Source organism: Salvelinus fontinalis, chromosome 28, assembly GCF_029448725.1.
Source record: "Salvelinus fontinalis isolate EN_2023a chromosome 28, ASM2944872v1, whole genome shotgun sequence".
Classification (NCBI taxonomy): Eukaryota; Metazoa; Chordata; class Actinopteri; order Salmoniformes; family Salmonidae; genus Salvelinus; species Salvelinus fontinalis.
The window spans coordinates 42,709,422-42,736,292 of record NC_074692.1 but is presented as its reverse complement, the minus strand read 5'-3'; the positions used below and the strand labels follow the sequence as shown (position 1 = coordinate 42,736,292).

Sequence of the window (26,871 nt, the reverse complement as noted above, 5' to 3'; positions counted from 1 at the left end):
GGTGCGATAGCGCAAGGCTACACGGCAAATAATGGCGTCTTATGCATTTTACTTTTTCAACAGAACAACGAATTATCAGCATAAATAGTACTTACTATTAGCTGAACTCCCATCAGAATCTTGGGAAAGGTGTCCGTTGGCCAAAAGAATCGTTGCTGGGTTGGAGAATGTTTCCTTCGACGTTGCAATTAGCAGTACACAATGGCATTCGAGAGAGAGATACCCAACTCAATACAACGTCAGAAAATGAAATGCCCAAAAATCGCAATATACTGACATAAACTGATATAAATCGGTTTAAAATAACAAGATTATGATGTCTTTAAAGCCTATATCGAATAAAAACAGAGCCGGATATATCTAATTTCTAAAACCAGAGCTTCTAAAAAGACATTCCAAGACCCTTTCTGCGTCAGCGCGAAGATCCAAAAGGGTGGACACCTCGATTCCAATCAATTTATCAACTTTCTGAACAGCGTAGAGACTCCATTTCAACTCTCCCTATTCGCTAACAACCAGGGGAAGGCGTATGCAGTGCATCTCAACCAATAGAGGACAGGCAAATTAATACACAGGTCTGGGAACAGCCAGAAAAATTCTGCACTCTGACATATACATAGGAAAATTGCTCTAAGTCGAGTTCTGTTTCACCCACAGATATAATTCAAACGGTTTTAGAAACTAGAGAGTGTTTTCTATCCAATAGTAATAATAATATGCATATTGTACGAGCAAGAATTGAGTACGAGGCAGTTTAATTTGGATACGAATTTGTGCTATGTCGAAATGGCACGCCCCTAGTGGCAAGAAGTGTTAATAGAACATGACTAAAGTAAAAGTCACCAAGTAAAATACCACTTGAGTAAAAGTTTTAAAGTATTTGGTTTTAAATATACTTAAGAATCCAAAGTAAATGTAATTGCTAAAATATACTGAAGTATCAAAAGTAAAAGTATAAATAATTTCATATTCCTTATATTATATTAACAAGACGGTCCAATTGTATTTTTTTATGGATAGCCAGGGGCACACTCAAACACTCAGACATAATTTACAAAGAACCATTTATGTTTAGTGAGTCCTGAGTCCGCCCGACCAGAGGCAGTAGGGATGACCAGGGATTATTATTTTAGGGATGTAGGGATGACCAGGAAAATTATTTTCTTTAGGAATTTAGTGGAGTAAAATATGTCAAAAATATAAATAGTAAAGTCCAGATATCGCCAAAAACTACTTAAATGGTACTTTAAAGTATTTTTACTTCCGTACTTTACACCACTGGGTCTGGTGAATGATCTGAGAGCTTATTTGAATTTAAATACCAACTAAAATACATAGTGAATGTTTCACATTCAAAGAGAGACATCCATTCATTCGCATTGCAATCCAGGTTAAATAAACGAGACAACCATAGTTTAGTTAAGGCACATTTATCTATAGTTATTTCAAGACAATCAATTTAACAGTAAGTAATCTGTTTTTTCACCAGATAAAATAAAGATGACCAGTTGCAGTGTGCATTGCAGAGTTCAGTGCTGGTTGTCTCTGGTACATTCTGACACAGACGTCTCAGTCATTGTCATAAATGCAGCCTGTAAGAAAATAAACAATTAGAACCATGTTTGAAAAATGATTATGCATTGTATTCCAAACAAATACAATGAAAAATAAATGTATGTAGGCCTACAGTTGAAGTCGGACGTTTACATACACCTTAGACAAATACATTTCAACTCCGTTTTTCACAATTCCTGATATTTAATCCCAGTAAAAATCCCCTGTTTTAGGTCAGTTAGGATCACCACTTTATTTTAAGAATGTGAAATGTCAGAACAATAGTAGAAGGAATGATTTATTTCAGCTTTTATTTCTTTCATCACATTCCCAGTGGGTCAGAAGTTTACATACACTCAATTAGTATTCGGTAGCATTGCCTTTAAATTGTTTAACTTGGGTCAAACATTTCGGGTAGCCTTCCACAAGCTTCCAGCAATAAGTTGGGTGAATTTTGGCTCATTCCTCCAGACAGAGCTGGTGTAACTGAGTCAAGTTTGTAGGCATCCTTGTTCGCACACACTTTCATTTCTGCCCACAAATTTTCTATAGGATTGAGGTCAGGGCTTTGTGATGGCCACTCCAATACCTTGACTTTGTTGTCCTTAAGCCATTTTGCCACAACTTTGGAAGTATGCTTGGGGTCATTGTCCATTTGGAAGACCCATTTGCGACCAAACTGTAACTTCCTGATTGATGTCTTGAGATGTTGCTTCAATATATCCATACAATTTCCCTTCCTCATGATGCCATCTATTTTGTGAATTGCACCAGTCCCTCCTGCAGCAAAGGACCACCACAACTTGATGCTGCCACCCCTGTGCTTCACGGTTGGGATGGTGTTCTTTGGCTTGCAAGCCTCCCCCTTTTTACTCCAAACATAACGATGGTCATTATGGCCAAACAGTTCTATTTTTGTTTCATCAGACCAGACGACATTTCTACAAAAAGTACAATCCTTGTCCCCGTGTGCAGTTGCAAACCGTAGTCTGGCTTTTTTATGGCAGTTTTGGAGCAGTGGCTTCTTCCTTGCTGAGCGCCTTTAAGGTTATGTCGATATAGGACTCGTTTTACTGTGGACATTGATACTTATGTGCCTGTTTCCTCCAGCATCTTCACAAGGTCCTTTGCTGATGTTCTGGGATTGATTTGCACTTTTCGCACCAAAGTACGTTCATCTCTAGGAGACAGAGCGCGTCTCCTTCCTGAGCGGTATGACAGCTGCGTGGTCCAATTGTGTTTATACTTGTATACTATTGTTTGTATAGATGACCGTGGTACCTTCAGGCGTTTGGAAATTGCCCCCAATGATGAACCAGATTTGTGGAGGTCTACAATTTTTTTCTGAGGTCTCAAAGAGGCACTGAGTTTGAAGGTAGGCCTTGAAATACATCCAATTGACTCAAAGTATGTAAATTAGCCTATCATAAGCTTCTGAAGCCATGTCATAATTTTCTGGAATATTCCAAGCTGTTTAAAGGCACAGTCAACTTAGTGTATATAAACTTCTGACCCACTGGCATTGTGATACAGTGAATTATTAGTGAAATAATCTGTCTGTAAACAATTGTTGGAAAAATTATTTGTGTCATGCACAAAGTAGATGTCCTAACTGACTTGCCAAAACTATAGTTTGTTAACAAGACATTTGTGAAGTGGTTGAAAAACAAGTTTTAATGACTCCAACCTAAGTGTATGTAAACCTCCGACTTCAACTGTATATTATTTCATCAGTCTGATTCTGTAAGTAGGCCTGTCTTGTCTGCAAACTAATATCTTCAAAGCAGTCCGTACAGCTGGCAATGTCATTGTTTAAACAAAGTGTTGTACAGTTAGTCACAAATAATGGTAAAACTTTATTTGGATAGTCTGTAGAGCATCTGCAGATGGACCATCTACAGACTATCAGTAACATTTAAACTAACTATCTACTAACCCGAGCTCTAACCTTTATCCTAATCCTAGCTCTAACCCTAACCCTTATTCTAACCCTAACCTTAAACCTTATCCTAATCCTAAATTTAACCCTAACCCTTATTCTAACCCTAACCTTAACCCTTATCCTAATCCTAAATTTAACCCTAACCCTTATTCTAACCCTAACCCTAACCTTAACCCTTATCCTAACCCTAAATTTAACCCTTACCCTAACCTTAACCCTTATCCTAACCCTACCCTACACCTAACCATTACCCCAACCCTCATTTTAAACCTAACCCTAACCGTAACCTTAGCAAGCAGTTTCTTATCAACAGATAGTTTGTTGATAGTATGATAATCTGTAGAGAATATACAGATGGAAAATCTGGACTATCCAAATAAAGTGTGACCCAGATCATTTCTAGAATGGTTTTAAAACATACTTTCTCCTATGTCGTCATAAACATCTCCACCATCCCTGTTGAAGTCAAATCATATGTCAAAACATTAGTTGTGTGTGTGTGTGGGGGGGGGTGTATGTGTGTGTGTGCACACATGTGCATGAACGTGTGAATATTTTTAGTGAGCGCATGCGTATTTCAACAAACAGAAATAACTCTTGAACTTACTGTGCAACATTGACCATGGACACATAACCAACTAGAAAAGAGGAATACGTATTACAATTAATCATTCATATTTGATTGTGAATAATTCATCCAGAACAACTGATGCCAACTTACACTTCCCGTCTCTATTCCTGCCAATCAGTTTGCCGTATGTTGGCTTCACAATGACGTCGATCACCTCTCCTGGCTTCAACTGTAGGTCTTTATTCCCCCATTTCTTACTGTCCAAGGAAGGATCTATGGTAACATCATATAACACCTGGATCTCCCCTTCAAACTGACAGTGGAAGATTTCAACACAGTTACTACTACTCAACTCATGTAAGTAAGTACAATATAAATCTGACCATATAAAAAAGATAAATCGATTGATTATCAATATTTCAGAATGTTATCTGGGAATAACTGTGATTCTTTAATTTTAAAATGTTTTTTAATTGTATTTAGGTTTTCTACTTTATTCAGATATGGATAGTTTGAAATGAGACGGGAGACAGTAATGTGCCAGGCTCAACTAAATTATGTCATTATGCTTTCTCCTGTCACAATTAGACATTTTACCTTGAATTTTTTCCTGAATTCCTTTTCCTCTTTCTCAAACTTCTTTTTCTTCTTGGGGTCCATCACCCCTTGCTTTCCCTTAGGTGTCAGCTGAGGGAGACTGAAATGGAGAAACACAAAATGATTTAACGTAGGTATTGATTTCAAGCTCATTTGTGTCTGAACTGACTATTCAAGAGTATAGCTGACCCAACTCTGGCACTGTGACCCTCTTCTCACCTGTTGAGAGGAGGAGAGGCAGTGAAGCTCTGGGACTCCACGTCATCATATATCTCGTCTATGGACATAAAGACAGACAAATGAAGCAACACACTTCTTTAACTTGATTACACAGTACACATCATACAGTACAATAAATAGACTGATGATTTTCTTTTAAGAATACAGGGAAATAATTTGACTGGGAAATAACTGGGAAGACTGTTGTTCACTTTCCCAGTGAACAAGTGATCATATCATTACCTCCCTCTTTAAACACTGTAGGTAGTGGAGGGGGAAATCTGAGAATGAAGATCAAACAGTTATTGAACAGAAAGATCAAGCTGATGTATTGACTGTATTGAGATTATACATGTAAAAGGTTTCAGGGGTCATTCATAAAGGTTTCAGGGTTCATTCATAAAGGTTTCAGGGGTCATTCATAAAGGTTTCAGGGGTCATTCATAAAGGTTTCAGGGTTCATTCATAAAGGTTTCAGGGGTCATTCATCAAGGTTTCAGGGGTCATTCATAAAGGTTTCAGGGGTCATTCATAAAGGTTTCAGGGGTCATTCATAAAGGTTTCAGGGGTCATTCATAAAGGTTTCAGGGGTCATTCATAAAGGTAAAGCAAAGAAGGCATAAAAACGCTCTACATGTGTCAATGCAGCGCTGTTCCAGCATCACTTTTGCAATAATACTTCTGACCACTAGATGTCAGTCAAATACAAAGCAACGATGAGGAACACCTCGTGAGTGAGAAACTGTATTACATTGACAAAGATTCCTACTCGATGCATAGAATATTCACAAAATCACCACATAGTTACATAATTGCATATACCTGTTTTGATTTGATCCATCCACATCATCATAGATATCACCATCCTCAGCTGTCATAAGAAGAAAAAAATAACAAAATAACAACATGGCAAAAGGCTTGTTATTGCTATGCTGAGTAACAATCCATGCTTTGAACGCTACATATGCTGCAGTCTAGTTGTTTTTTGTAATTTGCTATATTACTGGTCTGTTATAAGTTCTGATGAATTATAGATAATATCAATATGAGACTTACCTTGTTGGACCTTGACCCCACTGAAAAACAAAAATCTATACTATTGAAGCATAGACACCAATGGGTCACAATGACACATCACATAGACAACAAAGAAAACCAACATTTCAAAGCTCTAACATTTAACATTTAGTTTATTTTTTATTTTACCTGCAGGCATTGTCCAGGATGCCTACATCATCGTAAACCTCAGGATTTCTCTCAGACTGGTTAGGTAGGGGTCCTTTATTCTGCTCCTTTATAAGGTCATAGTCAATGCCCACTGACTCAGTCCTTACATAGCCATCTACAACACAGCAAGGAGGAGGAGGCAGTGAGAACAGGAAGAGAGAGGGTGGTGTGTATTTATATGTGTGTATTCACTGTATGTGTATACACTTACAGTTTCCCTCATTGTTCCTGGCCAGCCAACGTCCCTCTGGGTTGTCAGTGATGCGTATGATATCTATAATCTCTCCCTGTGTTAGTGGCAGGTCAGTCTTTCCTCCTTTACATTCCACCTGAGCCTTGGCTTTGTGAATCACCTGAATCGGCCCTGAGAGCTACAAACAGGGATAGGTGTTACTCCACTACACATGGCTGTAATAGATATAACTCCAGATATATACATATCCTGCTTACCTTGTACTTTTTCTTTGCCTCTTGCTCCTTCTTCTCTCTGGCTTTCTGCATTTTCTTCTCCTGCTCTAGTCGTTTCTTTTCCTCTTTGTCGTTCTTCTTCTCTTGCCCTTTCACTTCGTTGGTTTCTTTCAATCCTTTAGCCTCCTGTTCAGTCCTGTCGTGAGAGAGAAAGAGAGTAAATGTTGGATAAAGAATTATACTGGGGTTGAGAATCAAACATATAAACTCTGCAAAAAAAGAAACATCCCTTTTTCAGGACCCTGTCTTTCAAAGATAATTCGTAAAAATCCAAATAACTTCACAGATCTTCATTGTAAAGGGTTTAAACACTGTTTCCCATGCTTGTTCAATGAACCATAAACAATTAATGAACATGCACCTGTGGAACGGTCGTTAAGACACTAACAGATTACAGACGGTAGGCAATTAAGGCCACAGTTATGAAAACTTAGTTATGAAAAAACACAGTTATGAAACCCACTAAAGAGGCCTTTCTACTGACTCTGAAAAACACCAAAAGAAAGATGCCCAGGACTGCAGATGTGGCCAGGGCAATAAATTACAACGTCCGTACTGTGAGACGCCTAAGACAGTGCTACAGGGAGACAGGGCGGACAGCTGATCATTCTCGCAGTGGCAGACCACGTGTAACAACACCTGCACAGGATCGGTACACCCGAACATCACACCTGCGGGACAGGTTCAGGATGGCAACAACAACTGCCCGAGTTACACCAGGAACGCACAATCCCTACATCAGTGCTCAGACTGCAATAGGCTGAGAGAGGCTGGACTGAGGGCTTGTAGGCCTGTTGTAAGGCAGGTCCTCACCAGACATCAATGGCAACAACGTCACCTATGGGCACAAACCCACCATTGCTGGACCAGTCAGGACTGGCAAAAAGTGCTCTCCACTGAAGAGTCGCGGTTTTGTCTCATCAGGGGTGATGGTCAGATTTGCGTTTATCGTAAAAGGAATGAGCGTTACACTGAGGCCTGTAATCTGAAGCGGGATCGATTTGGAGGTGGAGGGTCCGTCGTGGTCTGGGACGGTGTCACAGCGTCATCGGACTGAGCTTGTCATTGAAGACAATCTCAACGATGTGCGTTACAGGGAAGACATCCTCCTCCCTCATGTGGTACCCTTCCTGCAGGCTCATCCTGACATGACCCTGCAGCATGACAATGCCACCAGCCATACTGCTTGTTCTGTGCGTGGTTTCCTGCAAGACAGGAATGTCAGTGTTCTGCCATGGCCAGCGAAGAGCCAGGATTTCAATCCCATTGAGCACGTCTGGGACCTGTTGGATCGGAGGGTGAGGGCTAGGTCCATTCCCCCCCAGAAATGTCTGGGAACTTGCAGGTGCCTTGGTGGAAGACTGGGGTAACATCTCACAGCAAGAACTGGCAAATCTGGTGCAGTCCATGAGGAGGAGATACACTGTAGTACTTAATGCAGCTGGTGGCCACACCAGATACTGACTATTACTTTTGATTTTGACCCCCCTTTTGTTCAGGGACACATTATTCTATTTCTGTTGGTCACATGTCTGTGGAACTTGTTCAGTTTATGTCTCAGTTGTTGAATCTTGTTGTGTTCATACAAATATTTACACATGTTAAGTTTCCTGAAAATAAATGCAGTTGACAGTGAGAGGGCGTTTCTTTTTTTGCTGAGTTTAGATGATAATACTACAGAGGTGTCACTATTATATATAACATCGTTTTACATTCTATTCATTATTTTTCGGTGATAAAGATTCCTCTCACCATCTCTCCTCTAAGTCTTCATACATCTCTTCATCACTCAACTCTGCCTGTTAGAGGATGGGACATACAATATTTCAATCAAGCTTTAAAGTGAAGCTGCAAACTAACAGAAATAATTGTTATCAAAGACGGATTAAACTTGTTGTAGAGATTTGGACTGTAAACATACTGTATCTAAATATGTAAATGACCATTCAAACAAATGTTCAGTCAGAAGTGGCTTACTAAAGCTACATACGGCAAGGGTCTAGATATCGCTCTTAACCACTTCCTCTTTTCTCCTAGCATGTTATTTCTACAGCTATATGTGTCACACTTACTTTAACACCGATCATGTGCCCTGTCTAAATGCATGCTATGTACAGTGCAGTAACTAGTTGTACAGTTTTGAGGCTTCATATTACCGGTATCAGGAAAATCAGATATTATACCTCAATTTTTAGGTTGGGATGTCCTGTAATGAAAACCAAACAAACATATAAATCATTTTCAGTTATATGTTGATTATTGACCAAATTTTTTATGTCTTAGCTTATATCCACAACATTGAGTATTAAACACATTTTTATTTCTTCATTTGAACCAATCATCTTTGTTCCACCAAATGATTTAGGGCCTAGCTACACATATTATTCACAATGCCCCGTAGTGCTCGTATAGGTGAGTTTGTGTAAGAATGGAAGTGGCACCTCCAGGGGGAAGGGGTGAAGGGAGATTCATGACCCCAATGTCGTCATAGCTCTCCTCCTGGTCGGCCTGGATTCTGATCATTCATGGTTAGAAAGACACACACACACATACGGTCATTCATGTTATTATCACACCAAAGAATTTAGAACAGGGATGGGCAACTTTGATGGGGGTGGAGGCCACAAAAAAACTGCATTTAAGAATAACCAGTCTTGTGTTCGAGACCACCTAAAGCAAGACCGATTCAAGACCAAGACCGGAGTGAATCGAGTCCAAGTCAAGACCAAGACCGGAGGGGGAGCGAGACCGAGTGAAGACCGGGAGGGGGACAAGAGGTCTGAGATCGAGTCAAGACCGAGACCAGAAAAATGTGAGTCCAATTCAAGACCACGACTGTAATTTTGTCAAATCGTCACCATAATAAGAGTTCAACATGTCCAGTATTTCTGTAATAATTTTTCAGAAGAACATATGGATTCTTTATACATTCAGAATGGTAAAAAAAAAAGACAGAGGGCAAATAGAGACGCTCTACAAATGACCTTCCATGCTTTTAGAGAAAGGCTAAGGATTTATAGCATAATATAAATGATTTATAGCATAATATAAATAATAATAATTATAATTATTATAATTATTTTCAATGATGTTCTGATTTAGTCTCTTCAATTTTTGTTAGAAAGGAAAAGGTTAAAACTGAAGAGAAAAAAATATCCAATCAAGATTTTTCTAGCTAGCTAAGTTAGCCACAGGCTAGGCCAGACATGGGCAAACTACGGCCCGCGGGCCACATACGGCCCGTTAGGCTTTTTAATCCGGCCCGCCGAACTTGTCCAAATTATAGTAAAAACCTATTTTTTTTCCCCTTTCCCTGCAATGCCCACGTTTCCCCAATAGATAGCGCACTCAAAACACATTGACCGTTGTTGGAGTGGCGCGTATTTCTCTTTATTTCACTTTAATTTTCACTTCGTTTCACGTCACCATTAAGCCCTTCTGTGAAAATGAGCGGACCAAAGAGAAGGAAAGTGGACAGCGAATGCCGAGTGTTTAATAAGGAGTGGACAACAAAATACTTCTTCACTGAAGTCCGATCAACGGCTGTATGTCTGATATGCCAAGAAGCTGTTGCGGTTTTCAAAGAGTACAATATCAGCCGTCACTTTACCACGAAGCATGCAAACTATGCTAGCAAGCAGTCAACACAAGAACGGGCGGCTACTGCTCAGAGGTTGGCAGCTAATTTACAGAGTCAACAGAACTTTTTTCACCGACAAACTGCAATTCAAGAGTCAAGTACCAAGGCAAGTTATTTGCTGGCATTCAAATTAGCAAAGGCTGGCAAGCCTTTCTCCGAAGGCGAGTTTTTGAAAGAGTGCATGGTAGAGACAGCAGGTCTCTTGTGTCCGGAGAGCAAAGCCAAGTTTGAAAAAATCAGTTTAGCACGCAGGACAGTGACTCGCCGCGTGGAACTGATTGACGAAGATATAGTCAGCGAGTTAAACAAAACACCTCAGATCTGTCCTGAGAATTGCCACAACAAAACTAACTCCAGACTTTGATGCACTGGCAAAAAAGGGAGACCAACAACACTGTTCCCACTGAAATGGTGAGTTTTTCTGCTGTGTTATGAAAAAATGCATATGGAAAGTTTGGAAGTGCGTCTTTTAATTAAGAGCAATGCGCATTTACGCACAGCAGCGGTACAGTAGCTTTATTAACACGCCGCACATCGCTCTTAATTTAAATTTAAATTTTCAGCTGCAGGTAGGATATTTAATACAGCCTATGTCTGTGTGCTTGGCAACGATACACGTGTACTGTTTGCGCGTGAAGGCGAGGGCGTCCGTGGCGAGTTTGTAGAGCGCGCGGTCAGGACAATCCATCCATGATTTTGCGGAGTTTAACACAAGTAGATATTATTGAGCTTGAGTATTTCGTTGTGTAATAATATGTTTTGAATGTTGAAAGTGATTCCATTTTTCAATAAATGTTGATTTCTTTAACTTTGCACCTTCGATTGAAACTTATTAAAAACAGACGCAATCTTGATAAATCACAGTGCGTATGTTATTTTAATCTATTTACATTTCCTCATCCCGGTATCTGCGAAATAGTATGTAAATGCCATATCTTGCATATTCCTTGAGACAAATTTATTAACTGATAAGGGCTATTTTTCACATTTGAAAGACAGTTAATAAATTGGGTTGTAGTGTTCTTACTGTGCTATGAGGTTTGCACACACTACATTTAATGCTTTAGTATATCCGGCCCAAACACTCCCTCCTGGCCCGGCCCCTCTGTCAAATTTTAGAACCCATTGTGGCCCGCGAGTCAAAAAGTTTGCCCACCCCTGGGCTAGGCCATCCGAAACTTGATAGAAGGCATCTGCCATTCAACTGTATTAGGGCAACATTTTAGAGTGACAGTGGAATCAACCAATCACATTGACTTTTAATTGACCCAACAGGTCAAAGGTTTTCCCACGGTTTAACTAGCTAGCTTTTGTTATAGGCTAGTTTGCAGCGGCTGCAGTGGGTGTTATCGAAGTGGATGTTGTTGCTCATTGTTTAGCTTCTCCCCAAGAATAACTTTCAACAAGAAGTTAAGTTTCAAATGATCATCATCTGGTGGAAGTGTGTTATTTATTGCAGCTCACATACTGTTGATAACCATCTCTTTGAAAATAACTAATGTGTGTGAAACACATTGTTGCATTTAAACTTTAGATCAGTGGTTACTTTGTGTGCTAAAAGTGAAATGTTTTTTTGCAATGGGAAGTAATAGTTGTACATTTCGTTTGGGAAATGCTTCGCCTAATGGTTGTGTTTTTGTGTTCTTATGATTGGGACCTACTGGTTTATTATGTCCGAGTGCATGGACTGCTGTCTTTCCATCGAGCCTATGCAGTGGTGTAGTTGTGCATGGAAGAGTGGGTCCTGTGTGAAGCAAAGGCGTCCTTGGGAAAAATCCTGTTTTGCTATTGGATTTTTCAGGTTTTCATTCTCAAAATCACACTTTTTTAAATAATGCCAAAAATGTGACGTTGTAAGTCAACAACAATGCCTAAACCACACCAGGATACCACTGTTGATGTCTGGGGAAAATCTAGAATTTTTTTTTTGGGGGGGGGGGGGGGGGGGGGTGGTATAGTTGCCCTATAATTCAATTGAGCAAAACAAATGCTGTCCCCATAGATACAAATCAGCATTATATCATTGTCAGGTAGGCCTACATTGCAGTCAACATTTAATTGGGCAGTTTTTTTGGGGAAAGCCTTTAGAAATGTTCATGCAAACAGCACATGATGACTGGATTACACATCACAAGTAGCCAACTAACCAAGACTGAAGACCAAACGTTTTCAATGCCTGGTTTGCATACCCAATGTTGCGTTAGTTCGCATTTACTGGTAGATATAATATGTTGAAACGTCTTTCCTACCAACCAGCTACCGATGTCATTCTTATGTGAGCTGCTCCATGAAAACCAGTTGAGAGCTTCGTGCTCTTCCTGCCTGCAGATGATATTCAGTTGAAACTAGGCCATATGTGCTGCGCGCATGTTAATATACACTGCTCAAAGAAATAAAGGGAACACTTAAACAACACAATGTAACTCCAAGTCAATCACACTTCTGTGAAATCAAACTGTCCACTTAGGAAGCAACACTGATTGACAATAAATTTCACATGCTGTTGTGCAAATGGAATAGACAAAAGGTGGAAATTATAGGCAATTAGCAAGATACCCCCAGTCACTACCAGGAGACAGGCCAGTACATCAGGAGACGTGGAGGAGGCCGTAGGAGGGCAACAACCCAGCAGCAGGACCGCTACCTCCGCCTTTTGATGCACATTTGTGGCCTGCTGGAGGTCATTTTGCAGGGCTCTGGCAGTGCACCTCCTTGCACAAAGGCGGAGGTAGCGGTCCTGCTGCTGGGTTGTTGCCCTCCTACGGCCTCCTTTACGTCTCCTGATGTACTGGCCTGCCTCCTGGTAGCGCCTCCATGCTCTGGACACTACGCTGACAGACACAGCAAACCTTTTTGCCACAGCTCGCATTGATGTGCCATCCTGGATGAACTGCACTACCTGAGCCACTTGTGTGGGTTGTAGACTCCGTCTCATGCTACCACTAGAGTGAAAGCATCACCAGCATTCAAAAGTGACCAAAACATCAGCCAGGAAGCATAGGAACACGTGCTTTGCGATTGTGTAGGCTACTTTGTGCATGATTTCTCTATTGTAGCCTACTACATCATTAATACTTCGTATACCATCACTACACTACTTTGAGACGCAACAGAAGGGATTAAGAAGGGTGTATAGGCAATGCCCACTGAAAAGAAAGTGGGTATAGGCCGTATACCTATCTATAGCCTCCACTACACCACTGACCCTTTGTGTTTTACAAAAAATGCACTTTAATACTTGAGTGAGCTGGTATTACGGTTGCTGTCCTTTCCGCATTATGAGCCTGTCACACACTGAAGGCCTAGGTCCAATAGGTTTGTCACTGTGCAAATATGTCTATAATAGATATAAAGACTGTTCCAATTTCACCCCGTCTCCCCTTTACTACTAGTGAATGCATAACCTTCACCAATGTCCCCACTCTTAACTACCAGTGAGTCAAGGAATTTTTGAAAAAAGTTTTAGCATATTTTTTTCATGAAAATAAAGGACAGTAATGGTACGAGTAAAGATATTCATGTTTCAAAAAGGAGTGTATATATTTGGACTGGCGAAGCGCTTTTCTGGCTGATTTAATGGAAGCTGTTTTTTTACCCTGCTGGTCTAGGCTGCTTCCTGAAGAAATTATGAGTCCTCACTGTCCGAGACTAGTCAAGACCGAGTATCTGATACCTCAACAAAACAGAGACACAGAGACATATGTGGTCTCGAGAGCGGACAACCTAAATATAGTAATGAGCTCAGTGGCGTACCGGCTGGGACTATAGGGCTGGGACTATAGGGTGTGTGGTATGCTAGTGTGTGTGGTATGCTAGGTTAACGTTTGTATGCTAAGGAGTTTCTTCTTGAATCGGTGATTCTCATAAGCAAAGTATTGTACTTACATAGCTGCAGGGGAGTTAGAGAGGAGGCAGGGTGTCAGAGGTGCAGGGAAACTGCTGGTGTGGGGAGCAAGAGGAGAAGGAGGAGGCCCCGCTGTGCTCAACTCAGGACCTGTCACACAACAACAAAGCAATAGAACCATGCTTGTTGTGCATGTTTTCTCCTAATGGTTAAGGTTAGAATTTGAGGAGGGTAAGCTGATCCTAAATCTGTGCCTTAGCTTCTACCTCTGAGTCTGTCATTCTCTTTATGAGACATGATGACATATTTAAGGAAGAGGACTGGGTCTTGTGACATGTCAAATAGACCCAATAATTAGGTTTTAATGTATTTCGGGTGTACATAGAGGAAAGGAGAAGAGATCTCACCTTCAGTCCGAAACATCTGTAAGGTAACATGGGGAGGCCTGTTGGGTTTCAGAGGAGGGTCCCCCAGAGAAAACACATTAGGCAGGGGTTTCTTCTTAGGGGCAGAGGGATCATCATTCTCTTCATGAGGGACCAGTTCATCCCTCGCTCCAGCTTGCGCTGTCAGGAAGTTGGGTTTCAGAGTGAGAGGAGGTTGGGGAGGCATACATTTGCTAGAGTTCAACGTTTGGAGGCTTGCTTCACTTTCCTGTCTAGAGAGGGAGTTCTGCTGAGTGTGGGGTGGAAAGAATTTGAGCATGGAGATCGGGCCCAATTTGGGGGTGGATGGTGTTGGATTTTCCTTCGGGGTCTCTTGGTCAAGGTTGGACTGCAGTGATGAGATGGAGATATTTGGTTTGAGGGCTAAGGGCAGTTTAGGGACTGTAGGGGTGTTTCCTGATTCACTGTCCTTTACCCACGGGGGTTTGGCTGAGCCTGAGGCCGGAGCCGGTTTGACCTTGTTGTCCGGAAAGGCTGTGTTGACAGGAGGTCTTTTCAGTGGAGGTATGGTGATAGAGGACTCAGGCCCTGAAGACTCTGTGTCCCTGATGGTCTCCACAGGCCTGGGTTTGAAGGACTGGGGTTTGGGGAACAAGGTTCCTACATCTTCTCTGGCTGCGGTCTCAAATTTCTTCGGAAACACAGGCTTAGTTGCAGGGGATTTAGTGGTGGTCAGGGCTCCTCCTGATCGGCTCTTCTCCAGGGCAGCTAGCTTGGCTAAGAGAGGGGAACTAGTGGAGAGGCTGGAGTGGGATGCCAGTTTAGGGTGAACCCCTCCCTCCATGGGTCTGCCTCCTCCTGTGTTGAAGCGAGCCATAAGAGCCCTGACGTCTGATCTTTCCTCCTGCGTAGAAATATGGTGAGAGAATTACATACATTGTGTCATTTTGGCGTAACTTTGATTGTAAATAAGAATAGACGTTTCTGAACAATTCAACATTAATGTGGATGCTACCATGATTACGGAAAATCATGAATTCATCATAAATAATGATGGTCATACACTCAAAAATCATGAATAAAGATCGTACCTCCCAAAAAAGCTAACCTCTCACCATTACCAATAACTGGGGAGGTTAGCATCTTTTCAGGGGTATGATCTTTGTGCCTCTGTACCTTTCTCACTCATCATTATTTACCATTCATTCATGATTGTCCATAATCATGGTAGCATCCACATTCATTTAGAATTGTTCAGAAACATCTATTCTTATTTACAATAGAAGTGACTCCAAAATGAGACAATACATTATTGACCATTCCATTCTTTTTGGGCACAAAATCATCTGAAACACAACCAAAACAAACAGCAAATGATTCCAACAAGTGTGTAGTCACAAGCTTGATGTAGCCAAATACTCAACTTTTGACTACTTTAATACACTATGAGTGAATTTGTCAGAGTACTCATGATGACTTCTTCAAATGGGGGGAGCAGAAACATAAAGTCCTTTCACTTCTCAACGATAAATTAGATATGTACGAATTCCTGAAAATACCCTCAATTAAAAGGTGACATTCTGTACTGTCGCCTCCTATGAGACATTTTAGCTTCACTGTCCAAATAAATACGGAAGGGAGTGTATACTGTATTACATTTATCTCAATGGCTTCCTCTCCTTTAATTGCACTGATCTGAAAACCAAGGACAGGACAGATGAAACCACGAAGGTGATGTTGATTTTGCCTGTCCAGTACTTTCCAATCAGTGAGGAGACTAGATGATTCCTCTTTAGACCATTGGGATGCAGATGCAACCATATTTTACCCATACCTTTAATTCACAGTAAAATACATTAATACATGTAACTCAATGACTTGTTCTAACAGGCCTTAAAAAGGTTTCCTTTCAGCTTTAGTTGGCAGGCAAATGTCTGTAAGAGATGTCCACAACCATGGTATACATTAGAAATAAGATAAATAACTAAAAGGTAACTTCAAATAAAACAGAACGTTCTTTGGGAAAGTAATTCTGAAGACTTTGTAGATATACACTCTCAAAAATCAATTTCCTCCCATGGCATCCACCCTGACACAAGCACTCACCTAATCTGTCCAAGTCTCTCCATACACTGTATAGCCCTGGCCTTGTGTGGGTCTGTAGACAATGTAATACTATCCTGTACAAAGACCCATGGTTTTATACATACACAGGAAGTGTATGGGCTATTACTATTCTGATCAAGGGAGGTGAGAAATGAGAAGTGCTATCGGCAGTCTGTACACAGTTTATATGAACACAACCACAGTCATACCAGTGCTAAGCAACTGACATACATTGGCATTTTAGCTACCAAACAGTAACTGCTTTGAGCCAACTACTACAGTGGCTTGTGAAAGTATTCAACCCCCCCTTTGCATTTTTCCTATTTTGTTGCCTTACAACGTGGAATTAAAATTGTTTTTTTGGGGTGGGGGTTGTATCATTTGATTTACACAACATGCCTACCACTTTGAAGATGCAAAATATATTTATTCTTGTGAAACAAACAAGAAATAAGACAAAAACGTGCATACCTATTCACCCCCCCAAAGTCAATACTTTGTAGAGCCACCTTTTGCAGCAATTACAGCTGCAAGTCTCTTGGGGTATGTCTCTATAAGCTTGGCACATCTAGCCACTGAGATTTTTGCCCATTCTTCAAGGCAAAACTGCTCCAGCTCCTTCAAGTTGGATGGGTTCCGCTGGTGTACAGCAATCTAAGTCACACCACAGATTCTCAATTGGATTGAGGTCTGGGCTTTGACTAGGCCACCCCAAGACATTTAAATGTTTCCCCTTAAACCACTCGAGTGTTGCTTTATCAGAATGCTTAGGGTCATTGTCCTGCCGGAAGGTGAACCTCCATCCCAGTCTCAAATCTCTGGAAGACAAACAGGTTTCCCTCAAGAATGTCTGTGTATTTAGCACCATTCCTTCAATTCTGACCAGTTTCCCAGTCCCTGCCAATGAAAACATCCCCACAGCACAATGCTGCCACCAACATGCTTTACTGTGGGGATAGTATTCTCGGGGTGAAAGAGGTGTTGGGTTTGCGCCAGACATAGTGTTTTCCTTGATGGCCAAAAAGCTCAATTTTACTCTTGTCTGACCTGAGTACCTTCTTCCATATGTTTGGGTTTTCTCCCACATGTTTTTTGGCACACATCAAACGTGTTTACCTATTTTTTTTCTTTAAGCAATGGCTTTTTTCTGGCCACTCTTCTGTAAAGGCCAGCTCTGTGGAGTGTATGGCTTAAAGTGGTCCTATGGACAGACACTCCAATCTCCGCTGTGGAGCTTTGCAGCTCCTTCAAGGTTATCTTTGGTCTCTATTGCTTCTCTGATTAGTGCCCTCCTTGCTTGGTCTGTGAGTTTTGGTGGGTGGCCCTCTCTTGGCAGGTTTGTTGTGGTGCCATATTCTTTCAATTTTTTAATAATGGATTTAATGGTGCTCCGTGGGATGTTCAACGTTTCGGATTATTTTTTATAACCCAACCCTGATCTGTACTTCTCCACACCTTTGTCCCTGATCTATTTGGCGAGCTCCTTGGTCTTCATGATGCCGCTTACTCAGTGGCATTTCAGAACAGGCGTGTATATACTGAGATCATATGACAGATCATGTAACACAGATTGCATACAGGTGGACTTTATTTAACTAATTATGTGACTTCGGAAGGTAATTGGTTGCACCAGATCTTATTTAGGGGCTTCATAGCAAAGGGGTTGCATACATATGCACGCACCACTTTTCCATTTTGACTTCACTTCACCAATTTGGACTATTTTGTGTATGTCCATTACATAAAATCCAAATAAAATTATTTAAATTACAGGTTGTAATGCAACAAAATAGGATAAACACCAAGGGGGATGAATACAGTTTCCTTTTCTATGTATAAGCAATCCATAGGCTTGTAAGGAAAATAATTGAGTTGATGTGGTCTGGCCATCATTTTTGGCAGTAATAAAAGTTTTTCATCACAGCTCTCTAGTTTCTACAGTCCCTCCCATTGCTGGTTGTAGACATTCAACAGCATTTTCCTCAGCGCTCAACACACTGACATCATCAGCAGTACAAAAGTTACAAAAACACAACTAGCCTATTCTACTGTAAGACATTCTGAACAGTTTGGCTTTCTTCATGAACATACACTAAGAATACAAAACATCCTTCCATGACAGACTGACCAGATGAACGCTATGATCTCTTATTGATGACACTTGTTAAACCCACTTCAATCAGTGTAGATGAAGGGGAGGAGACAGGTTAAAGAAGGATTTTTAAGCCTTGAGACAATTGAGACATGGATTGTGTATGTGTGCCATTCAGAGGGTGAATAAACAAGATAAAATATTTAAGTCCCTTTGAACAGGGTATGGTAGTAGGTGCCAGGTGCACCGTTTGTGTCAAGAACTGCAACGCTGCTGGGTTTTTCAAGAATGTCCACCACCCAAAGGACATCCAGCCAACGTAACTGTCGGAAGCATTGGAGTCAATATGTACCAGCATCGCTGTGGAACGCTTTCAACACCTTGTGGAGTATAAATGACACACATCCTGTATAGCACAACACAAAACATTAGTCTGCAGAACCGTGTTAGACACCATAACCTATATCTGAGCCTCACAATCATCGAAAACTATTTTATTTTTCCTGCAGTCTGTACTTCAACTAAGTAAAGAAGCAATTAAACTGCCACTAGATGACGGTTGCATTTGACGCTGACAATGCTTACTTAGTGAAACTGAAACCAATAAATAATTCTGACTGCTTCACATGTTCCTCATTTGCAAGAAGTATTTTCTGACAGTAAACCCTACATCACACAGGACTGTATTATCCGCTGCCCTGCATGACGGTGTCTCTAGAAAGTACTGTGGCTGAGAGGAGGTTGTCGATATCCTGGATGGTTTTGGAGGTTCTCTGGAGGGCCTCCGCGATGCTCTCGCTGACCGGCTCACAGTGGGCCACGTGCTCTTTAGAACCACAGCCCACCACTGTAGAACCCCTCTGGGCTTTAAGAAGATGACTGTTCTCCAACAGAACTGGGTAGAGCTGGTTAAAGAACACACATCATCCACTGGTTAGCCTATTGTCAATCAAGGACAGGTGCAGTGCCTTAAAATATCCATACCCCTTGACTTATTTTACATTGTGTAACAACCTGTATTTAAAATGGATTAAATTTTTTTTTTTTTTTCCCCCCCCCTCACCCATCTACACACACACAATACCTCTCAATGACAAAGTGAAAACATTCTCGTAGAAATCTTTGCTAATGTATTGAAAATTAAAAACAGAAATATTTAATTTACATAATTATTCAAACCCCGAAGTCAATAGTTTGTAGAAGCACCTTCGGCAGTGATTTCTGGTTAAATCTCTAAGCTCTTTCCACACCTGGATTGTGAAACATTTGCCCATTATTCTTTTATAAATTCTTCAAGCTCTGTTATATTGGTTGTTGATCATTGTTAGACAACCATTTTCAGGTCTTGCCATAGATTTGTTAAGTAGATATAAGTCAAAACGGTAACTCGGCCAATCAGGAACATTCACTGTCTTCTTGATAAGCAACTCCAGTATATATTTGGCCTTGTGATTTAGGTTATTCTCCTGGTGAAAAGTGAAATCATCTCCCAGTGTATGTTGGAAAGCAGACAACCAGATTTTCCTCTGGATTTAGCTCCATTCTGTTTATTTTTTACCCTGAAAATCTCCCCAGTGCTTAAATATTACAAGCATACCCATAACATAATGCAGCCACCACTATGCTTGAAAATATGGAGAGTGGTACTTAGTAATGTACGTAGTAATGCGTTGTATTGGATTTGCCCTAAACATAACACGTTGTATTCAGGAAAAATAGTTAATTGCTTTACCACATTTTCTACAGTATTACTTTAGTGCAATGTTGCAAACAGGATGTACAGTGCATTCTGAAAGTATTCAGACCCCTTCCCTTTTTCCACATTTTGTTACAGCCTTATTCTAAAATTTATGAAATACACCTTATTTACATAAGTATTCAGACCCTTTGCTATGAGACTCGAAATTGAGCTCAGGTGCATCCTGTTTCAATTGATCATCCTTGAGATGTTTCTACAACTTGATTGGAGTCTACCTGTAGTAAATTCAATTAATTTGAAAAAGGCACACACACCTGTTTATGTGAGGTCCCACAGTTGACAGTGCATGTCAGAGCAAAAACCAAGCCATGAGGTCAAAGGAATTGTCCGTAGTGTTCCAAGACAGAATTGTGTCAAGGCACAGAAAAATGTCTGCAGCATTGAAGGTCCCCAAGAACACAGTGGCCTCCATCATTCTTAAAATGGAAGAAGTTTGGAACCACCAAGACTCTTCCTAGAGCTGGCCGCCCGGCCAAACTCAGAAACACAGGGGAGAAGGGCCTTTGTCAGGGAGGTGACTAAGAAACCGATGGTCACTCTGACAGAGCTCCAGAGTTCCTCTGTGGTGATGGGAGAACCTTCCAGAAGGACAACCATCTCTACAGCACTTCACCAATCAGGCCTTTATGGTAGAGTGGCCAGACGGAAGTCACTCCTCAGTAAAAGGCACGACAGCCCGCTTGGAGTTTTCCAAAAGGCACCTAAAGAAATCTCAGACCATGAGAAACAAGATTCTCTGGTCTGATGAAACCAAGATTGAACTCTTTGGCCTGAATGCCACGCGTCACATCTGGAGGAAACCTGGTACCATCCCTATGGTGAAGCATGGAGGTGGCAGCATCATGCCGTGGGCATGTTTTTCACTGACAGTGACTGGGAGACAAGTCAGGATCGAGGGAAAGATGAACGGAGCAAAGTACAGAGAGATCCTTGATGAAAACCTGCTCCAGAGCACTCAGGACCTCAGACTTGGGCAAAGGTTCACCTTCCAACAGGACAACAACCCTAACCACACAGCCAAGATAATGCAGAAGTGGCTTCGGGACACATCAGAGCCCGGACTTGAACCTGATTGAACATCTCTGGAGGGACCTGAAAATAACTGTTTAGCGATGCTCCCCATCCAACCTGATAGAGCTTGGGAGGATCTGCAGAGAAGAATGAGAGAAACTCCCCAAATATAGGTGTGCCAAGCTTGTAGCATCAAACCCAAGAAGACTCGAGGCTGTAATCACTGCCAAAGGTGCTTCAAACAAAGTACTGAGTAAAGGGTCTGAATACTTATGCAAATTTAATATTTCCATTTAATATTTTTAATACATTTGCAAATAATTCGAATAACCTGTTTTTGCTTTGTCATTATGGGGTATTGTGTGTGTATTGATGAGGTGAAAAAACTATTTAATCAATTTTAGAATAAGGCTGCAATTAGGGATGCACAATATATCAGTGAGAATATCAGAAATTGGCCGAAATTAGCTAAAAATACCAACATCGGCCCGCTGTCAAGTTTAAGGCCGATGTGCAAAACCGATGTCAAAGCTGACGTGGATACGTATATAACGTAAATAGATGACGTAATGACGCCACGAAAAATACAGCGCTAGACAGAACAAAAGTAGAAAAACAGTAAGAGCCCACTCACAACAACTAAACAAGTTCAAGTCGAGCAGTCATTTGAAAGAGTAAGAACATTTCAGAGAGACAACTCAAAGGCGAAATCCATTAACGCCAAGATAATGTAATTCAATGCCATTGACAATCAACCGTTCTGTGTCGTGGATGATGTTGGCTTTCGCCGACTAGTCGAACAACGGTACACACTACCAAGTAACCGTGGGGTTAAAACGTAAAAAAATACTCCAGGCTGTGAACAAGCGATTCGGTGGCATTCTCTCTGAGCCTCTTTACTGTGTCGCCACCGTGCTCGATGCTGACAAGAAACAGGGTTCACGTGAAATGTTACATACACAGCTGGATAGAAACGGACACAGTGACAGTGCGCACCGAGCAAGAGAAGCCACGGACAGACAGAGCTGAAACTTCACTGCTTGACATGTATGATGAAATCCTGGTATTGACTGAACAATTGAAGAACGAAACAGCACAGCAAGTGAAATAAATAGGTTTTGATTATGATTTACTGGTAATGGCGATGTACGTAAATGCCAACAAAATAACTTTTTGGTCAGTGTGGTGTGTGTAACCTTTATTTAACTAGGCAAGTCAGTTAAGAACAAATTCTTATTTACAATGACAACCAAACCCGGACAACGCTAGGCCAATTGTGCGCCGCCCTATGGGACTCCCAATCACAGCCGGATGTGATACAGCCTGGATGCGAACCAGGGACTGTAGTGACGCCTCTTGCACTGAGATGCAGTGCCTTAGACCGCTGCGTCCGTGTGTTTAACTATTTAACTGTACTAGAATGCTTAAAAGGCAGCAAAAATTTTAATATCGGTATCACTTTATTGGGCAAGGAAAATATCGGATATCGGCCCAAAATGTCATATCGGTGCATCTCTAGCTGTAACTTAACAACATTTTGAAAAAGTCTAGGTGTCTGAATAATTTCCCGAATGTTTTGGAATACTTGATGTATGTTCAGGCTTCCTTCTTTTCACCTTGTCATTTAGGTTAGTATTGTGGAGTAACTACAATGTTGTTGAACCATCCTCAGTTTTCTACTATCACAGCCATTAAACTCTGTAACTGTTTTAAAGTCCCCATTGACCTCAAGGTGAAATCCCTGAGCGGTTTCCTTTTTCTCCGGCAACTGAGTTAGGAAGGATGCCTGTAGGCCGTCACTGTAAATAAGAATTTGTTCTTAACTGACTTGCCCAGTTAAATAAAGGTTAAATGTATCTTTGTAGTGACTGGATGTAATGATACACCATCCAAAGTGTAATGAATAACCATGCTCAAAGGGATATTCAATGTCTACCCCCCCATCTACAGTACCAATAGGTCCCCTTCTTTGTGAGGCATTGGAAAACCTCCCTGGTCTTTGTGGTTGAATCTGTGTTTTAAATTCACTGCTTGACTGAGGGACCTTACAGTTAACTGTATGTGTGGGATACAGACGAGGTAGTCATTCAGAAATCATGTTAAACACTTATTGCACAGAGTGAGTCCATGCAACGTATTATGTAACTTGTAAAGCACAATTTTACTCCTGAACTTATTTAGGCTAGTAATAACAAAGGGGTTGAATACTTGTTTCGAAAAACCTGATTCCACTTTGAGATTATCGGGTATTGTGTGTAGGCCAGTGACAAAAAAATCTAAATGTAATCAATTTTAAATTCAGGCTGTAAGACACAAAGTGTGGGGTCTGAATACTTTCTGAAGGCACTGTAGCTGTTAGCCTGGATGCATTAGCCTGGTCTGTTTCTTCCTAAGCCAATGTGGTGTTGTCTTGCTAAAGACAACGATGTAGATAGTGTTGTAGAATTCAGAAAGTTATGTACCCTACCCTGGCTTATTACCCATAAAAGCCACCCAGAATAGTGACACTAAGGATACAGTTGAAGCGTTTGATCTTCTCCAGCTCTTCAGCAACACAGTTAGGCCTGAAACAGAAAACAAATCATATTTTACTAAGCAAATAATTGCTATGCTAACAAGCGCAACACTTACAGTTCCGCCATTTAATAAGACATTTCACTCAATACAACATAGCTGAGCATTAATGTCTAAACTTCGATGATTTTGGCACACAGACCTGCTTTATCTTACCTGCTTTGTCTTGTTTCAGTGATATTCATGTAACCAGACTCAGAAATGTGTACTTCCTCTACAAAGGGCTCTGAACTGGTCTCCTGCACAGAGAGAGAAATACAATGCATCTCAATGCAGCAATACACAAACGACTAACACACACAACTGTATGGATGGATGAAACATGTGCATGGTCTAACCTGGTCCAAGCAGCTCTGTGTAGCAGGGAGCTTTAGAGAGTGTCTGGCCTGGTCCAAGCAGCTCTGTGTAGCAGGGAGCTTTAGAGAGTGTCTGGCCTGGTTCAAGCAGCTCTGTGTAGCAGGGAGCTTTAGAGAGTGTCTGGCCTGGTTCAAGCAGCTCTGTGTAGCAGGGAGCTTTAGAGAGTGTCTGGCCTGGTTCAAGCAGCTCTGTGTAGAAGGGAGCTTTAGAGAGTGTCTGGCCTGGTTCAAGCAGCTCTGTGTAGCAGGGAGCTTTAGAGAGTGTCTGGCCTGGTTCAAGCAGCTCTGTGTAGCAGGGAGCTTTAGAGAGTGTCTGGCCTGGTTGTAGTACTTCAGGATCCTGTCAAAACAATGTTCACTTTCAACGTTACATGCACAACTACAGTCAAATGCCTTTCTTCCAAACTCAAAAAAACTCAAAAGGCAATAATATTGGAGGGTACTCATGAATAGAATTTGAAGTTAAAATAGAATTGGCCACAACCATGAACAGTTTTGTTGATTTACAGTAATTAATCATTCAAATGTTACTGATGATTAATAACAAGGTAGTAGCACTGCCTGAAGTCTAGAGGTGTGCTAGCCGTAGTCATCAGAGGTGGTCCAGGTCTACGACCGTACCTCACCTGCTGGCTCGAGTCACCATAGAGCACACAGAGTAGACCTGCCCAGGTGTGTCAGGGGGGAGGCTGCTCAGGTGGTACGTCACATCCTTTACCTGAGGGAAACACCACAACATGAGCAATGCTATCAGTCGGTCCTAAAACATAACTACACACATACTGGAACTCCTATTAGATTTGTGTCAGCATCCCAAAACTGTTTAAGATTCCACAATTAATCATGGAAGCATCTGTAAAAGTCTGTACTGCCATAAAATCTGTATGATATGGTAATAACAAAAGATGGCTTTCTACTGCATGTAAGCACATGCCAGGATATAGCCAGCATAAATGACATGACAGACTGCTACTCTGTGCAGGGTTCAAATTACAGGGTGAACACTGGGTAGCACAAGTCTTAAGGAAATATCAACAGCTATTGTACGGGCAAAAAGCGTGATTAGGTCAGGGTTTCTGTTAGGAAAATGTGGAGCAGGACATTTGACCGAAAGGATTTTAATTTACAGGACATTTAAGATATTTACCAGACCCATCTGCAATGAGTGCGTAACCTGATTAGGACGTCCACTCACGGTGCTCAGAATGACATCACATTTAGATAATTATTAATGCATATTAACAGAACACGTAAGTCCAGGATGCAACAATGTGCGGTCTTTAACGAATTCTGATTTGCACTTTGAAGATGTGAGAATAACTGTCCACATTTACTTTACCTCAGGAAACAAGACAAGCAACGAACCGCAAAAATCACTAGCCTGTCAATCTACTATCCCCATAGTAGAAAAGTTTACCTGTTCTATTGGTCAGCTTGTCGAGAAAGAAATAGCCTACCTCAAAACAGACTCTGGGACAGTTGTAGAACGATAGATCCTAAATTCATACAACCAATAGGACTAGGCTACATTGATTGTTTTTTAAGCTATTGAGTGATGCAACAGATTAGAACGTTTAACTTAAACTATTATTTCTTAACATTATATCAGCATTTTAAGAGATAGCAATGTGCACAAGGCAGTAGACTACGTGCAAATGTTCGTTCCATAATGCAATTAGCGGGAAAACACTTGTCAAAAGGGCACCGCACGTGAGCGGTTATATGTGACAGAGATGAAAATAGCCTTTCGAAAATGTAGAAAGAGGGTAGATCTAACATGGATCAACTAGCATGGTTTGCTAATATGACTATGATTGTGCTTTTGGCTACTGGACAATAAACAAAAGTTATATATATATATATATATATATATAAATATATATATATATATTTATATATATATATTTATATATATATATATATATATATATATATATATATTTATATATATATTTATATATATATATTTATATATTTATATATATATATTTATATATTTATATATATATATTTATATATATATATATATATATATTTATATATATATATATATATTTATATATATATATATATATATATATATTTATATATATATTTATATATATATATATTTATATATATTTATATATAAATATATATATATATTTATATATAAATATATATATATATTTATATATAAATATATATTTATAAATATATATAAATATATATATATATATATAAATATATATAAATATATATAAATATATATATATATATATAAATATATATAAATATATATAAATATATATAAATATATAAATATATAAATATATATAAATATATATAAATATATATATATATATAAATATATATAAATATATATAAATATAATATAAATATATATATATATTTATATAAATATATATATATAAATATATATATTATATATAATATATATATAAATATATATATATATATTTATATATATATATTATATATATATATTTATATATATATTATATATATATATATTATTATATATA

General features: G+C 40.1%; 2 protein-coding genes across 2 annotated transcripts in view; both read right to left on the bottom strand.

Annotated features, from left to right (window-relative positions):
- Nucleotides 1-1,414: 1,414 nt before the first annotated feature.
- Nucleotides 1,415-16,638, bottom strand: LOC129826747 (FYN-binding protein 1-like). Its single transcript, XM_055887790.1, has 18 exons — nt 16,555-16,638; nt 14,470-15,352; nt 14,104-14,212; nt 9,020-9,093; nt 8,762-8,784; nt 8,331-8,377; nt 6,561-6,714; nt 6,322-6,481; nt 6,090-6,225; nt 5,940-5,959; nt 5,706-5,754; nt 5,127-5,164; nt 4,884-4,941; nt 4,665-4,764; nt 4,218-4,380; nt 4,104-4,134; nt 3,918-3,952; nt 1,415-1,592 (listed from the first exon to the last, which is right to left on the bottom strand). The coding sequence occupies exons 2-18, from the start codon at nt 15,323-15,325 to the stop codon at nt 1,570-1,572; spliced, it is 2,076 nt and encodes a 691-aa protein (XP_055743765.1). The 5' UTR covers nt 15,326-15,352; nt 16,555-16,638; the 3' UTR covers nt 1,415-1,569.
- A 2,693-nt stretch (nt 16,639-19,331) lies between these two features.
- Nucleotides 19,332-26,871, bottom strand: part of c28h5orf34 (chromosome 28 C5orf34 homolog) — a 14,167-nt gene continuing 6,627 nt past the window's right edge. The window contains exons 7-11 of the mRNA XM_055887791.1: nt 24,973-25,064; nt 24,329-24,686; nt 24,147-24,229; nt 23,934-23,980; nt 19,332-19,541 (exon numbers count right to left, since the gene is read on the bottom strand). Coding sequence (XP_055743766.1) covers nt 19,333-19,541; nt 23,934-23,980; nt 24,147-24,229; nt 24,329-24,686; nt 24,973-25,064 — 789 coding nt within the window. The 3' untranslated portion in view covers nt 19,332. The remainder of the gene's footprint in view (nt 19,542-23,933; nt 23,981-24,146; nt 24,230-24,328; nt 24,687-24,972; nt 25,065-26,871) is intronic.